This window comes from Odocoileus virginianus, chromosome 2 (assembly GCF_023699985.2).
Source record: "Odocoileus virginianus isolate 20LAN1187 ecotype Illinois chromosome 2, Ovbor_1.2, whole genome shotgun sequence".
Lineage (NCBI taxonomy): Eukaryota > Metazoa > Chordata > Mammalia > Artiodactyla > Cervidae > Odocoileus > Odocoileus virginianus.
The window spans coordinates 46,365,506-46,383,024 of NC_069675.1; the positions used below are offsets into that span (position 1 = coordinate 46,365,506).

The 17,519-nt window shown below is 50.3% G+C and overlaps 1 protein-coding gene across 2 annotated transcripts in view; it reads left to right on the forward strand.

The window, feature by feature from the left end:
• REEP1 (receptor accessory protein 1) overlaps window positions 1-17,519 on the forward strand; it is a 132,278-nt gene that overhangs the window by 110,248 nt on the left and 4,511 nt on the right. The window contains exons 6-8 of one of the 2 annotated variants that reach the window (XM_070479468.1): window positions 4,057-4,234; window positions 9,077-9,112; window positions 16,322-16,473. In XM_070479468.1, the coding sequence (XP_070335569.1) occupies window positions 4,057-4,234; window positions 9,077-9,112; window positions 16,322-16,473 (366 nt within the window). The remainder of the gene's footprint in view (window positions 1-4,056; window positions 4,235-9,076; window positions 9,113-16,321; window positions 16,474-17,519) is intronic. The other variant, XM_020889460.2, reaches the window with a different exon arrangement.

Sequence of the window (17,519 nt, forward strand, 5' to 3'; positions counted from 1 at the left end):
TTAAACAATCTGGGCTCATAATCCTTCTTCCAGTAGGTCTTGGTTTGTTAACAGTGAACCGTCTAGAGTTTCCTTTGTCTGGTCCTGCCTTTGGGAATAATGACCAAGTGCATTCGTGTGTAATCAGTGACAACAAGAATAAGGCAAGCAATCGTACGACTCACCCTAATTTCAGAGGTGAAAAAATATATGTCTTATAATTGATGAACATCATTCACAAGAAGTCTAGGAGTAAGCGGACATACATTATCCCCGTGTCTTCGTGATGCCGAGGCTCCGGGTGAATGTCTTGGTGAGTCTTCTTGTCACAAGGTAGCGGTTCCCACACTCAGAGGCAGAAGGCAGGGAGCAGGGTCAGGCCTTTCACCTTCTGCATGTCAGACAGAGAAAATCTCTCTGCCAGAAATCACTTAGCAAATTTCCCGTTACCTCCCATTGTCCAGAATTGCGTCACATGGCCATGAATAGTAGGTAGGAGGGAGTTTGGGAAATCTGTTTTTTCTCACCATTTTGAGAATGGGATTGGGGATGGCTTTTGGATGGTCAGTTAATAGTCTGTCTCACTGTGGTCAAATGCATTTGGAGTTTTCTCATTTTTTTTAATTTATATTTTATTTATTAATTTGTTTTTGGCCACACTGTGTGGCATGTGGGATTTTAGTTCCCCGACCAGGGATTGAACCCACACTCCCTGTATCAGAAGCATAGACTCTTAACCACTGGACCACCAGAGAAGTCCCTGATCTTTCTATTTTTGATTTCAGGAGCAACTTGTATGTCTCAGGTAGCTAGAGTAATATGTTAATCATCGTCATAGTTGACATTTTGGGACCACTTACTACACACTGGGCTCTCTGTCATGGATGGTTTATGCCATCATCCCATTTACTCCTCCCCACCCTCCTGCCACATGGATGCTGTTGTACAGATGACAGGCTGAGATCACCCAGCTATGAGTGATAGGACTGAATCCAGGTCTGATTCTAGAGCTGTGGTTTGTTCATTTATTATTGGAGTATAATTGCTCTACAATGTCATGTTAGTTTCTGCTGTACAACGAAGTGAATCCGCTACCTGAATACATATATGCCCTGCTTCTTGCGCCTCTTGTCCACCCGACCCCCATCCCACCCCTCCAGGTTGTCACAGAGCGCCAAACTGAGCTCCCTGAGCCACACAGCAGGTCCCCATGAGCTATCTACTTACACATGTAGTGTCAGTCTCATGGTTGTGTCCAGTTCTTTGGGACCCCGTGGACTGTAGCCCGCCAGACTCCTGTGCCCATGGGATGCTCCAGGCAAGAATACTGGAGTGGGTAGCCATTCCCTTCTCCAGGTGATCTTCCTGACTCAGGGATCAAACCTGGGCCTCCCGCATTGTGGACAGATTCTTTACAGTCTGAGCTCGCAGAGAATATACACATGGTAGTATCTATATTGGAGAAGGCGATGGCACCCCACTCCAGACCTCTTGCCTGGAAAATCCCATGGATGGAGGAGCCTGGTAGGCTGCAGTCCATGGGGTCGTGAAGAGTCGGACATGACTGAGCGACTTCACTTTCACTTTTCACTTTCATGCATTGGAGAAGGAAATGGCAGCCCACTCCAGTGTTCTTGCCTGGAGAATCCCAGGGACGGGGGAGCCTGGTGGGCTGCCGTCTATGGGGTCGCACAGAGTCGGACACGACTGAAGGCGACTTAGCAGCAGCAGCAGCAGTGTATATACGGCAATCCTAATCTCCCAATTTGTCCCACCCTCCCCTTCCCCCGCTGTGTTCCGGTGTCCATTCTCTACTGTGTGGTTCTTAATCTTCAGTTTCTATAGCTTCTGGTATGGCACTTCTAAATGGTTATTTGTCCATTTGTCTTTTTACATTTTGTTAGAAATCTAGCTATATTTTTGGTACTTCCTAGTAACACCTAGCACAGTGTCTTGCCCACAGCCAATCCTTGATAAATCTTTGTGAAATAGATAAAGGAATAAATGGAAGAATGAATGAAAGAGCAAATTTATAAGTAGTTTTCCTGAATGTTAACCTAATATTGAATTAGTCCATTATAATTATCAGAATATTTACTCCCTCTTTTCAGGATCAGTTTTTGTTCTTTAGTCTCATTTCTTCTAAATTCTAGATGTCATCATGAATGTTTCTGAGTAGAAATATCATGGGTCATTAACTGATAAATTTGGAGAGGTTTATACTGGGCAGCCAGTTCTACCCAATTTTCTTGGCAAAGACTATCAAGCTGTCATATCTGGTAGGTTAAGCCTCAAACCCCTTGCCCACCAACATCCCAGGGCAATATCTGAGGCAACCAGGACAATTTCTGCCTTTTTCATACGTGCATTCATGCTAAGTTGTTTCAGTCATGTCCGAGTCTTTGCAAATCTATGGACCATAGCCCACCAGACTCCTTTGTCCATGGCATTCTCCAAGCAAAAATACTCCAGTGGGTTGCCATGCCCTCCTCCAGGGTATCTTCCCAACCCAGAGCAAACCCATATGTCTTATGTCTCCTGCATTGGCAGGTGGGTTCTTTACCACTAGAGCTACGTAGAAAGCCCACCTTTTTCATATAATGCCCTCCAAACACCCTTTGCCTGGATTTCATATTCTAATTGTGTATGTATCTGATTACTTAAATAGTTTTCTATGTGTTGTTGTTAGTTTCCAGGAGACATTGCATCACACGGGATCTTTCTTTGTGGCACATACACTCTCTAGTTCTTGCACACAGACTAGTTGCTGTTGCTGGGGCTTAGTTGCTCCGCCGTGTATAGAATCTTAGTTCCCCCACCAGAAATGGAACCTGCATTACAAGGCAGATTCTTAATCGAACCACCAGGAAAGTCTGCCTGTCACGTCTTGTTCCAGGTCCCAACCCAATTCTCAATAACCCGTCTCCTACCAGCTCCTCCCACCTCAGGTTTCCTATTCTGCAAACAGGAGTCTGTCCTCCAGCCCCCCAGGTGCACCTAAGACGCCATTGTCCCTGTGTCTGCCTTACAATCCTTTTCACAATGACAAGAGTCTCTCATCCAGACAACAAGGCCCTTCCCTTTCATAAGTATAATGGATCAATCTTGCTTTCCTAAACAAAAGAACAGTTTCTGCCTGAGATGATGTCTGTGGCTCCCTCAGGACAGTAAAGGGCTTCCCTGGTGGCTAAGTGATAAAGAATCCACCTGTGATGCAGAAGACGCAGGAGAGGCAGGCTCAATCCCTGGTTTGGGAAGATCCCTGGAGGAGGGCATGGCAACCCACTCCAGTTCTTGTCTGGAGAATCCCATGGATAGAGGAGCCTGGCAGTCTACGGTCCACAGTGTTGCAAAGAGTCCGTCCACAGTGTTGCAAAGAGTCGGATACAACTGAAGCGACTGAGCAAGCAAGACAGAAATGGTTACAGTCAGCAGGGTTTTGTTGCATGTATGTTACTATTTTTTTAATATCATCTTTTTCCTTCCTGATTCATTACCTTTGGCTATTTTATGAAGCTCAGATGCACCAGTGGCAGTCAGTCTGACTCATGGACAGTCACATGAGTAGATAAAAGAAATTGCTGTTGTCATACATTTAAAAAATATTGTCTGCATTTGATTTCCTTTGAAAAGACTAAGGACTGAGCACATACAGATTATTAAGTTCTGATCTTCTGGCCAGATTCCTGTGTCCTGAAGATTGAGAAAAATGTAGCTATATAAGGATTTTTATTTATGTAAAGCTGGAGAAGCCACAGACAAGTCCTGGAGAGTAAGGACTGATGGCAATGGTAGTGTCCTCCACCCTGGGCCTGGCTGAGACCCTGCTTTATTGTGGGGGTGTCTGAAGGAGAGGAGAGTCTGGAGGCAGAGACATAATAGTTGAGCCTATAGGAAGCCCTGGGACATTCTGGGCCTAGTCCCCCTCTGTGTTTCCCAAAAGTATGCGGGGCAGCTGCCTGTGCAGAGCCCTTCCAGGGGCTTGGTCTCTCCTGTGCTGACTGTCAGAGACCCCTGCAGCTCCCCCTGGCTTGTGGGGCAGGCCTCTGATGGGTGTCCCTCCTGTGTTGCGTCCAGGGACAAGGTGCCTTATCGGAGCGACTCCGGAGCTTCAGCATGCAGGATCTCTCCACCATCAGGGGAGACGGCACCCCTGCTCCCTCGGGCCCCCCTCCACCGGGCCCTGGGCGGGCCAGCGGCAAGCACGGCCAGCCTAAGATGTCCAGGAGTGCTTCTGAGAGCGCCGGCAGCTCAGGTAAGTATCACTTCACTTCCCTTCTTTCCCACCTCCTAGGCCTTGCTTTCCTAGTGAGAGGCCCAGGCCACCCTAGCACCCTTTCCCCAAGGACTCAGCACTCACACAGACACCCACCAGACCATTCAGGCCAGCCAAGGGACTGAGTGCCACTCAGGCCAGGATGGGAAGCTGGCCTTGGGAACTCTGATGGGGGCAGAGTTAGGTCACCTACACCGAGGGTCCTGCTTCCTCCATCTGATTATCTGGGTTGGGAGGGTGTTGAGGGTGGTTGAATAGTGGTACGCAGACCAAGCCTAGAGGTGACTGGCCCAGCTGCCCTCAGCCAAGGCAGCTTCCTCCCTTTCCTTCCTCTCTGTCCACATGCTCCCAGGAGGGCTCACCTGTCATGAGCACCTGAGTGTCTCCCCCCCACACCCAGGGCTTACGGCTCCCATGGTCCCTTTTCTTGACATGGTGTTTCCTGTCTTCTCATTCTACCATCTCGTCCCTTCCTTGTGCCCCCACCATAAACCTCACCCTGGGCCACCACGTGCCAAGGCCACACTAGCCCTGAGATCTAATTTCTGCGGAGGCCAGGGTTATATGAAACCATACCTCTGCCTCCGTGTCTGCCCTGGTAGAGAGGGGTCCCTGTGCCAGAACTGACATGGGACCTTATTATTAAATGTGTAGCGTCCTGGGCCCACTCCCAGGGGATTCAGTTTGTTGAGGACGAGACCCTGATACATGATGCTGTCAAGGTGCAGCCACATTTGGGACCCACCAACATCTGACCCATCAATGAGTTTCTGGTTTGTGGAGGCTGGGGTCGGGGACTGGAGGGGTAGGGAGCCGGACAAGACTTCTGGTTCCCCAGACTGTTCCCAGGGGAGGTTACAGGGCTGAGCACTCCTGCTGAGGGTTGATGGAGAGGGGGCGGGCTGCAGGGCATGGTTCTGCATCTCCACCTCCACCCCTCTCACTTGATGGGACATTGAGCCTGGGGGTGGATATGGGGCCACTGTGGCAATCTCTGGCTGTGATGTGTGCCAGGTGGCTCGCCTGCCCTTAAATGTATAAACAGGGATGTCCAGGTCACTTAGACCTGGGTCGTGTGCTGTGAGATGCAGCCCGCGGGGGACATCTTAGAGTCCTGAGCACAGGGTCCTTCCAGGCCCACCCAACTTGAGGGTCTAAGACATGGATGGGAAAGAGGAGCTTCATGGCTGCCCTGGGAATGACAGCGTGTGCTCCCCGCCTGGAAAAGGAGACCAGCTCAGAGCCAGGCCTGGCATCCGCCAGTTTCTTCCCTTCTAGGGAATGTCCCCTCTACCTAGGATTGAAGATTGTGGCTTTTCTGTTGGAAGAGAGATGTTTTAGCCCTACCAGGGTTGGGGAGATGGAGGCTTGGCCATGGGGGTGAGATCCACCTCCGGTAGGGAAACCCTGTCCAAGGCCAGGCAGGAAGGGAGCTTGGGGATCACTCAATCTCACCCTCTGATTTTACCAACGAAGAGACAAAGGCCCAGGAAAGGTAGCTGTCATCAGGTTTGCGCCTGCTGGTGGCATTCTCCTGTGGCCCCTGACTCCCGGGTCAGTGCCTTCTATCCACTCACCCACTGGCCATCAGGTTTCCTTGAGCATCTTTGGCCTCTGACCTCCCTGGCTCCTAGGCATGCGAGCCTCCACTCTTGATCAGTTTCTGGGCTACCGAGCCTCAAATGAAAGCTGTCACTTTGACTTGATAAAGGGTCCCGATTCTGTGAGGCTCAGTGGGCAGAGCTAAAACCACCGGGGTAGAGTTCTGAGGGGGCAGCCGCTTAGCAGCTGTGTGGCCGGGGCAAGTGCTTTATCCTCTCTGCACCACAGAGTCCTTATCTGAACACATGGAATGACTAGCCCCATATGCAGAGTTGTCATGAGGATTCAAATGAAATAATCCATGTGAAGGTGCTTAGGGTCATGCCTGTCACTCTAAGTAGTAGCTGCTATTACTGTTCTTGTTGCTGTCTAACTTACCTAGAAAAGCAGTTTAATGTTAAAGTGACCAGGATGAAAATGAGCTGCCTTGTGAAGTATTGAGATCCCTGACATTGGAAGGGCCCAAACCAGAGTTACCATGTACCAAGTTCCTGCGCTGGCCAGGAAGTGAGTCTAGGTGGCCCTGCAGTCCCTTCCTCTCTCTGTTGTCACTATAGAGGCAAACTTAGCAGAGGAAGTAGGCTCAGAGAGGTCACATACTGTGCCAAGGCCACACAGGACCAGAATCCAGGCCTCCTGCCTACTCCTCCCTTTGGCGGATTATTTGCAGCAGCTTCAAAATTGGGAAAAAAAGAGGTCTGGTAGGATCTAAAAGGAGATGGATGTTGCTCAGTCATGAAAAGGCATGAAATTTTGCCATTTGTAGCAACATGGATGGACCTGGAGGGTATTATGCTTATTGAAATAAGTCAGAGAAAGACAAATACTGTATATATTTACTTATATGTGGAATCTAAAAAATAAAACAAACGAATATAATGAAATAGAAACAGATTCATAGGTACTGAGAAGAGACTGCTGGTGGCCAGAGAAGAGAAGGTTGGGGGAGGGTAAAGTGGGTGAGGAGAATTAAGAGATACAAACTGCTGCATATAAAATAGGTTACAAAGATGCCATGTACAGTGCAGGAATGTAGCCAGTATTATGTGAGATTTTTCTTTTCCTTTTTGGTCACCCTATGTAGCATGTGGGATCTTAATTCCCTGGCCAGGATTGAATCCATGTCCAGTGCAGTGGACGCACAGAGTCTTATCCACTAGACCACCAATAGTCTTACCAATGTTACTTATAACATCTTTATCTGGAGTATGATCTATAAAAAATATTGAATCACTATGTTGTACACCTGAAACTAAATATTATAAGTCAACTGTACTTCAGTTAAAAAAGAGAAGGCAATGGGGGCATCCCCTCGGCTTTGAACATTTTCTCAGGCCAGCACTTGATGGAAATAGACTTGGGCTGATTTGTCTTCCTGGCCCTGCCCCCTCCATGCTCCATGATGCCCCAGAAAGCAGGGGAGCACGCTGGTTGCAGGTCTGCAGGCTGAGCAAGTGGAATTCACGGAGAACCAGAGAGCCTGCTGTACTATAACAAAATGCACTCTCCTCACTGCCTGCCCTTGGCCATGGTACCCGTGATTTCAGGGCCAACAAGTGGGGTGTTGACCTAGCAGGAAGGACAGGGACCATTGATTTGCCTTCACCATAGCTGTTCTGGGCCTAAAATAAAAGGCAGCTCAGAAAGAAAGACAGGTGAAAGATGGCTCAGGGCCTGGGTCGAGGGTAGAAGCACCCAGGTCAGAGGCTCTGGAGTTGTCATAACTCCGGAGGGGAGGGTCAGGGTGCCTAGGAGGAAGTCCACCAAAGGAGGCCCAGCTGGTGTGCCCTTCCCAGCCCTGGCCTCAGACACCAGACGTGGTTTGGTCTGGGAAATGGCCCCGAGTCTGGGCTTCCTTCCTGACTGAGTGACCCTGGGCCTGGGCAGAGATGGCAATGCAGCGAGGCTGACGTCACCAAGCAGTCACCACTCTCATTCCCACCAAGCCTATATGCAATCTCAGAACCTTCCTGAGAGTGATTCCGTGGGCAGTCACTATCAGAGGATTTGTCCTTGGACCAGGAAAGGAGCCCAGTTCGCTTCAGCCTTTGCCTTTGAAGGTGAGATACCAGAATCCCTATTTGACCTCCATCTTGGGGTTGTGAGAAGAGCAGTTGAGGTATTAATAATTTGCCAGTCCTGGACCAGAGACCACTGTTGCAGATAGGCTGGGTAGGAGGCGGTGGCTGCACACCCCAGGGAGTTGTGTGCAGCTGTTGGAAGCAACAGTTTCAATGCACATTTAGGTAGAGTTTGAAAACATGAGGCCTAGTGAAAAAAGTACAAAATGGAATAAGAGATTAGGTAATAATTTATGTAAAATAAAAATATACATGCCCACTGGTATAAAATAACACCATGCAATTTCTGTGGCCCACCCTGCAGAATAAACGGCCTGGGAAGTATTTTGTCAGACATCATTTATTGCAGGTCTGGCATTGAACCCAGGGAAGGGTACAAAGGGAATTGAAAGAATGATCTTTGCCCTCCATGAATTTGGAGACAGCCTGTATTTAGTGAGCAGCTACTGTATACCAAGGGCTTCCCACGTGGCTCAATGGTAAAGAATCTCCCTGCCAATGCAGGAGATGTGGGTTTGATCCCTGGGTTAGGAAGTTCCCCTGGAGAAGGAAATGGCAACCTGCTCCAGTATTCTTGCCTGGAGAATCCCATAGACAGAGGAAGCTGGCTGGCTACAGTCAATGGGGTCACAAAGATCAGACATAGCTGAGCGTGCATACACACACATACACACTGTATATACCAAGGCCCAGATATGCACCAAGACCAGTGGAGTGTGTAAGGTAGCAGCCAGTTAGCCACTGGGGCCAGATGGCCAGACACAGACCCCTTTGGGAGTTCAGAGGTCAGTGTGAGCAGATTTTCTGCAGTCCATGCCGAATTGGGAGAGAGAGAGAAGGGGCAGTTGGAGTTATTTCTCAGAGGAAACTTGGACTTCATCCCCTCCCTCCCCTCGGGCTGCAGGTCACAAGGACCGGCCTCTGTGCGCCAGACAAGGGCATTTTCTAGCACCTGTGAGGAAGCGGAATCTGGAGTGATCCTCTGTCCTACCTTGGTGTCTCTACAGAGACCCACATTCCTGGGACCCCTGTAGTGAACACATGGGGATGCCCACACCTCCCTGGGGCCTCCCTCTTGGCCTGGGGCTGGTTCCTGTCCAGGTGAGGGGTATCACTGATGATGCCCCCGTCCCCACAGTGTGTACCTGCTGCTCCACCTGCAGGACCCGGAAAGGTGAGTACACAGCCAGCCTCCCTGCAGCGTGCGAGACCTGCCTTGGGAGGAGGCTCTAACCGTGAGCTGGTGTCTGACCTTGGGGCTCCCTTTCAGCTGCAGGGTCAGGGGGTGGGGTGGGGTGAGGAGGTTAACTCCTTAAAATAGCAAGTGTGTATTATCTTGCAGCAAATTCAGGCTAGAATTTGGGAGCAGCTTAATTGGGTGTCTGTGGCTCAAGCACTCTCAAGAGTTATGGTCTGGGTGTCATTCAGGCCCACAGCTGTCTGAAGGCTTGGCTGAACATGGCCAACTTGTGGCTCTTGACTGGAGGCCTCAGCTCCTTTCCAGGTGTCTCTCTGGGGGCTGCTTGAGCATCCTCACCACGTGGTGGCTTCACCCAGGGTGAGTGATGCAGGAGAGAGAGGCCAGGTGGGAAGCCACAGCACCTTTTAGGACCTGGTCTTAGAAGGCACAAAACCACCACTTCTGCCTTGTTCTGTTTGTTGGAAGTGAGTCATTAAGTCCAGCCCATCCTCAAGGGGAGGGGAATTCATCTCCACCTCTTGGAGGGAGGAATATGGAGATACTTTAAAACCATCACAGAGTCATAGTTCCCTGTGCTCTTGGTGATAGGAGTGCCAGGCCCTTACCCAGGTCCCCGGAAGTGATGGAGCCCTGCAGTTCTGGGGGTTTCAGTCCTTGTGCAGCCAAGGGAGCCCTGGTCCTGCTTTGCCACTTACCAGCTGTGTAATTATGTGCAAATCACCTAACCACCATAAGCCTGGGTTTCCTTCCAATAGAGATAAAGCTCCCCGCTTCCCCACCTCACTGTGCAGCTATGACAATATCTGTGACAGGGCTTTTTGAAGAATGATGATGGTAACGATGCTGACCGTAATGGCCAGAAGGCCTCAGGGAGATGGGACTGGGCTCTCCTAGGCCTGGGCAGGGCACCTGCTGCCAGCCTCCCTGGGTGAGGGAGATGTCTGGGCTGTGTTGCTGTCTTCTGACCTGCTCCTGCTCTTTCCTTGATCTTAACATGTGAGGGACCAGAGATGGTGCTGGGCTAACCCAAGTCCCCCATACAACCCCTTGAAGGAGTTTCCTTTGGCTCAGAAGGCAAGAGGGGCCACGCCTGGCCTGCGGCTTCTGGCGGGTGTCGGGGGTGGAGGAGAAGGGAGACAAGCCCAGTGCCACTGTTGCCTGCACCCCCAGCCCTGTTGCTGCCGAGACATGGTTCATGCTTCCCACAGAAATGGTGAGCAGGAAGGCATGGAGCTGTGTTCTAAGAAGGATCCTCTCGTCCCTTTATTTCTTCAGTTTTAAGACGTTTCCTTCTTTTTTTGGCCACACCACACGACATGGGGGATTTTAGTTCCCGGACCTGGATTGAACCCATGCCCCCTGCGGTGGAAATGCAGAGTCTTAACCGCTGGACTGCCAGGGGAGTCCCTTAGACCAGTGGTCCCCAACCTTTCTGGCACCAGGGACTGGTTTCATGGAAGACAGTTTTTCCATGGACTGGGGTTGTGGTGGATGCTTTCAAGATGATTCAAGCACATTACATTTATTGTGCACTTTATTTCTATTATTATTCTATCAGTCTCCCCTCAGATCATCAGGCATTAGATCCCAGAGATTAGGAACCCCTGCCTTAGACATTTCAGCTCTTGGATTTTTAAAGGTCTGTAGAAGACCTGGGGGTTTCAGAGGCCATGAGCCTAATGAGAATAGATGGTCTAAAGATTCCTGAGCAGGAGGCTGTGGGGACCATTGTCCTGCCGGAACAGAGGAGTGCACATATGCTCAACAAGGATGAAACAAACCCAGGGGCTGCACATAGCTGTGTCCAGCACTAGCACATAATACTCAGGTCTGCTGGATGCTGCTGCTGCTAAGTTGTTTCAGTCATGTCCAACTTTTTGTGACCCTATGGACCATAGCCCATCGGCTCCTCCTGGGAAATGTCCATTACATTTCCCAGGCAAGAATACTGGAGTGAGCTGCCATGCCCTTTCCCAGGAGATCTTCCCAACCCAGGGATCAAACCCACATCTCTTACGTCTCCTGCATTGGCTGGTGGGTTCTTTACCACTGGTGCCACCTGGGAAGCCCGCTGGACACACCAGTTCGAGGAAAACAACCATCCCAGTGACCTCAGGCAGTTATGTTTATTTCTATCTAATCACCCTACAATTTGGAGTTTGTAAATACCTTAAGCCACTCAGAAAGCCTTTCCCCATGGGATCCTGTCATCTTGGGGACCTGGGAGAGGAGAGAAGCAGGTGGGTCTGCTCCATGCTGCCCTCTGGGAAGTCCCCCTCCCCCGCCACCCCCGCAACACCTGGTGAGTTCATCATCAAAGCCTCCCTTTCTCGGACATTAGAATAGAAGTTAAAATAGAATTATCACTGGTGGTGAGCGTTGAGTAGAGTCTGGCCTTCCCGGGAGCTGTGGGGATGGGGATTGTTGGGGATGGGGCCGCAGGTAGGGCTCGGTGGAGGCCTCAGGCCGGGGTGGACCTGCTCAGAGTCATGATCTGGGAGCCTCTGCCCCAGCCCTGCCTTTCTCAGCCTTCTGAACATTCAAGGCCCTGGAGTTCTACCCTATCTCCCTAAAGTATGCTTGCAAGGAAACAGCTAGTGAGTCATCTGCACCATTTCCCTCTGTGATGATGGGAAAGCCCCTTGACTCTCCAGGCCTTAGTCGCCTCCTCTGTAAAATAGGGTGAGGGATTAAACTCTCGGCTCCTGGGACCCTTCCAGCTCTGACCCATGCAGGGCGCTGGCTGTGAAGCGTCAGCAGATGGTGTTGGGAGAGGTGTGTCTCACATCTGGGGCTGGGGCACCGATGCTGCAGATCACAGATGCTCTGGTCAGAGGGGCCCTCCTGGTCCCCTGAAATGATTAAATGATTTTCATCCATGCCTCTCATGTCCCAAGAGAACTTTCTGCTCCATTCCTGCCTGTCACCGTCTCCTGTTGTTTCCTGCACATCTGTCTCTCTTTTTCTGTGCTTCTATTATTATCTCTGTCTCCCACCCCTACCGCACTTTCTCCCCGCTTTTCTCTCTGCCTGCCTTGATGTTATATAGAACTGAAGACTGAATTCTGTCACTGCTCGAAATAAGTCATAGAGGTGGGCCCCCCGCCCCCACTTTTTTAAATCAAGTAGATGGGACATATTTTTAAAAGCAGAATCATCCCTTTTTATCCTATTAAAAGAGAGAGAGAATTGCATCTTTTCATGAGAGGGGCCCTGGGGCAGTTTCTTCCCTCAGAGGTTTGGAGTGTGGGCAGTGAGTGAGTGAGTGAGTGTGTGTGTGTGTGTGTGTGTGTGCACGAACACTCACACACGTGTGTGAGTTTCATCCCCAAAGGTCCTTCCTTAACAGGATATTCTTTCCTTTCTCTTCGGTGGCTGTTGGGGACTCAAATGTAAGTGGTCCAGATAGGCGTGCTCTCCTCAAATGTGTTTGCTGACTTTGATTAATGGCTCCCACTAATGTGTGCTGTGTGGAAGTGTTCGCTAACCCGGAGTGTTTGCTGCACTGGGGGAGGGGTGTGGGGAGGCCTGGGGCTCCTGCAGATGGATCTGCTCAGCCTTGAAGGGCTGGGAGTTTCTCCCTCCTTGCACTCCCCACAGAGAGAAGAGGTGCTGCCGCTTTCCAGCCTGCTCTACGCACATTTGCTAACACAGAAAGTAAGCCAAGGCCATACACTCATTCCCCCACTGAGGAAAATTAGAGTGATGCCTGTCTTTTCCTGGAGACCGCCCAGCCCTGGCCACCGTAGTCAGCTCTGTGGGCTTAAGGGCTTGGCTGCCATCCCCTGAGGTTTGCAGGTGGCTGTGGCCATGACTTTGCATGAGATACTCCCCTCATACAAGTTGTCTTCAGGAGCCATCAGATTATTAAGATGTAGACAGTAGCACCCTTTTGGGTGAGGACCTGGTGGATCACAAATTCTGTTTGGATGTCCAGCAAGAGGAGCGCTGAGGAGGCCCAGCACCACATTTCTGCTCAGCCACTGATTTTCATCTGAGTGCCCATAAAGATGGGACCATGTTCATGGGTTTTATTTCTTCACTGATACTCCTCCCTGTACCCTAAGGGATTTAAGTCTGCTTGTGGAAATACAGATGATAGATCAAACCAAATAAGAAAAATGAAGCTTGGAGGGGAAGGGAGGAGGCAGGTAAGATGGAGTCAGAATGAGAAGAAAAATATAGGCGCTTGTCATGAAGTCATAGACAGTCTGAGATGCTGGGCTTCCTCGCAGCCAGCACAAAGAGGGAAATGCAGTTAAGCAGTTCATTGTCCAACTTCCCTGGTGGTCCAGTGGTTAAGGATGTGCCTGCTAATGCAGAGGACATGGGTTCGATCCCTGATCTGCGTAGATCCCACATGTCACGGGACAGCTAAGCTTATATGCCACAACTACTGAGTCTGTGCTCTAGAGTCTGGAAGCTGCAACTACTGAGCCCATGTGTTGCAACTATTGAAGCCCACATGCTCGGAGAGCCCATGCTCTGCAACAAGAGAAACCACCGAAATGAGAAGCCTGTGTGCTGCAACTAGAGAAAGGCCATGTGCAGCAACAAAGATCCAGCGCAGCCAAAAACAAATAAGAGATTCATTGTCACAGCACAGAAGACATCTGGAGGCTCAGAGGCTCAGCCTGTCTACAGTGTTTCGTCTCCTGGGTCCCGAGAGTCAAGCAGAATATTACAAACAACATTCTTGGCAAAAACTCTCCACGAACACAGTGACCAATAGGATTCTCCTCTTTTCAACAGGTTCTCTCTGTGTCTTCTATTAGAAGATACTTCTGGTCCCCGAGCTGCCCACACTGACTTCCTCACTCCCCACCTCTGCTGAGTTGAAACCTTATTTCCCATTCCTGCCTGGATCTCTGGACTTCCCTTGATCCATCACTCCTGGTGGCCCTTCTTTTCTACCATTTCGTCCATGCTAAAGGATGCGGTGGAGAACTAACTCAAAGCATTTTTGCTTCTCTCTTAGATGGCACTTGTTGTTATTATTGCTATTCTGACAGTGTGAGTTCACTGCTCAGTCCCAGTGAGTCCAGACTGGGTGGGCAGCCTGAACTGTTCCATGCCTGAGGATCTTTTGGTGACTCTGGGCTGCCTTCTGAACCCCAGAGTGATATGTTGAGGGAAAGCCTTGGCCCTGAATTTAGAGGGACCCTCACGTGCAGAAGCACAGACTCAAACCCTAGTCTGCTTTCAATATGGGGGATTTTGTGCTGGGGCAGACCTGGGCAGGTTGCTTCTGCCCTGGTCTTCTGGTCCTAGGCAGGCCCGCCTCTTTGTTCTCCTGTTAGGTGTTCAGAGGAATGTCCTTGTGATGGGTGTTGAGTTCTGTTTGGGACAAGGGTGGAGCCCTCTGAGATGATGTCAAGATTCCACCTCTTTTAGTGGATGGGTGGCCACTGTGGGCGCAGTCCTGGATCAGCTGCTCAGAGTGACCAAGAAGGATTAGCCATAGCTCAGCCCACTTTCTTTGAAGCTGAGGCAGAAACTGATGGACAGGAGAACTAGGGCTCGAGGCACAAGCCATGTGGTACACATCCCAAGACCTTTTGGGTGAGTTGATAGGCTGGGGAAGACCAGAGCATTCAAGGAGGGCCAGACTGACCAGTTTTCACATTTATCCATCTTAACGATGCAGCTGACTTGGGCAGGGGAAGGGACCAGAGAGAGCCTAAACCCAGAGGAAACAGGTTGGGGGATGCACAGGAGCAAAAAATGCAAAGAAGGGTTAACATTCTCAGGCTTGGCTCTATCCTGTCTCAGCTGGTCACTCCCAGTCTACAATTCGGCTTTGAGATTCTTGGTTAAGACAACTGTGTTCCCATGCTGCCCCCTGCTGTTTGTTGGGAGTATAGCAGCAACGACTGGGAAAGCGGCTCAAGACTAGGCTCCCGCTGTTAGTTTTATGAAGTCCAGACTGGATGCTGTCATACCCCTTTTGATGAGGAGAACACATTTGGTGGCTGAACATGTTTTTAGGGGAAGTAGCAGGGCGTCCCAGAAAGAGCTCTGGTTTCTGTCTGCAGGCCTCAGGTGGTCAGATCAGGTGATCTGAGGGACCCCGGCTCTGCTTTCTGTGGTTCTAGGTAAAAACAATATATGAAGCCTAGAAAGATATGTCTCTGAGTGTCAGATAGACTGGGACAGGAAGTATTTTATATCTTGACTGAGATAGGATCACGTGGCCAGATGACATGGAATATGCTCCACCTTCGATGTTGCAGAAATACTCAGTGATGTGAAGCTGAAGCTCCAATATTCTGGCTACCTGATTCGAAGAGCCGATTCATTGGAAAAGACCCTGATGCTGGGAAAGATTGAAGGTGGGAGGAGAAGGGGGTGACAGAGGATGAGATGGTGGGATGGTATCACCGACTCAATGGATGTGAGTTTGAGCAAACTCCAGGAGATGGTGAAGGACAGGAAAGCCTGGAGTGCTACAGTCCACGGAGTGGCAAAGAGTCGGACACGACTGAGTGAACAACAACAACAGTGACACAAATAAGTTCTGGAGTTTTCCACGTGCATTAGTCATGGCAGACCAAAACAGGAATCTCGCTGCTGCTTTTGAGGGGAAGACTGCTGCTAGGTTCTCTTTCCACCAGTCTCCTTTGCTTCTCTGTCTAGCACTTGGCCTTTGAAATGAAAAGTCTACATTGCTTAAGGTTCTCTCTGAAGGCTTCCTGGCATTTTACATCCTCTCTCCTAAGGACAGCTCGCAGCTGTATGCGCAAATACAATTAAGGCACTGTCAGCTTGTATGTATCACGCAGAAAACTGTGTCACTCCCCTCCCGAAGTCACTGCCACCATCCTTTCCAGAGGATATTCTTCCCCCCTGGTGTTCTTCTGGTGTGGCCTCTCAGCTCTAAGCTGTAGGGTGTGATCCATCTGTTAAGACAGAGGTACCCCCACCTGGACTCCCACCTCCCCCTGGTAGCTTGTCAGTACATTCTGAAGCCTGCACTTGTTCCTGTGCATAGTGTCTCACCGTTGCAGTGATCCTGGATCCCCTGCAGTGTCCTGGGAAGATGTCGGGGCCTCGGTTCTCCTAACTGGCCTGGCTTGCCATGCTGTGTGCCTAACCTCGGCCTGCCTGTCTTCACTCCTTTCTTCACTGATGCCACCTTGCTGTACTTTGTCTCCCCTGCGTAGATTGTAAATGGCCATTCAGTGGTTGAGGGCGATGTGGATGAGGGTGGTGTAAAGGCCTGGGGGCCCCACCAGGTCCAAAACCCATTGGCGTTTTCTGACGAGGAGGAGGAAGACCTGCTGGACTTCATGTACAAGTTTAAAGCACCTCGAAAGACGGAGCTCCCCCTGGAGGTACACAGTATCGGGGGCTGCGGGGTGGAGCGTGTGTTTACACAGAGGGCTTTGCCCTGGAGGTCTGGGCTCCTGGGAGTGGCATCTCTTGGGATACCCAGCATCTCCTGAGTGTCTGAGGAGGGGAGACCTCCCTCCAGCAAACAGGCAGGAGCAGCCACTAGGTAGCATCTAGCTACTTGCCAAGGGGTGAAAAAGACTCTACCACTTTTATTTGGGAATCGAAGAAATGAGATCATGTCTAGGGATTAAACAAAACAAACAAAATATCCAGCTACCAACTGAAGATGATGCGTGAGTGAAAAGCAACCCAAATGAGTGTTTTGGGGGAGAGAAAAATTCAGAATGTCTTACGATCTGTCTTTATAAATAGAGCTTGTTCATCTCTCTATCTCCATGTCACAATATAGTGACCGATACAAAATATTGGGTTAGCCAAAAAGTTTGTTCGAGTTTGGAAACACCCAGACGAACTTGTTGGCCAACCCAGTAGATGTTCATAAAATGTTATTAAAAGGGCACGGCCAAATGAGCAAAACAATACACTTGATATACGTACTCTGGCCAAGTGCAGACATAGATGGAATTTTGGCAGCTGGAGGCCAAGCCTAGAGCCTCAGGTCATTGCTCTGGGCAGGGTCACAGCCTTGGGCTTGGATGCAGGGCCTGCAAAATTGGGGGACCCCAGAGTCTTCCTCTCTGTTTCATCAGGTCTCCCCTCCTTCCCCTTCTGCTGAACGCTGCAACCTGAGAGTCCAACTGAGGCAAGTTGGGAGCCCCCCTGCCCTCAGTGCAGAGACCCTTGTGAGACTCAGGTGAGGCAGTGTGTGGACAAGCTGCCCTTCTCCAACACAGCAGCCTGACGGCCTGTTCCCACCAGGGTCACAGCTGTTCCACCGCAGAGCACATGCGTTCATCAGATTCCTTCCCAAAGTGGGGCACGCAGGGGTCCATTTTGAACTGAGAGGTTTTGGTAGAAGATATTCTGGGTTTGGACTCTGTCCAAGGAGTCCTTTACAACCCAGCCAGCCCCATGATGGGGAGAG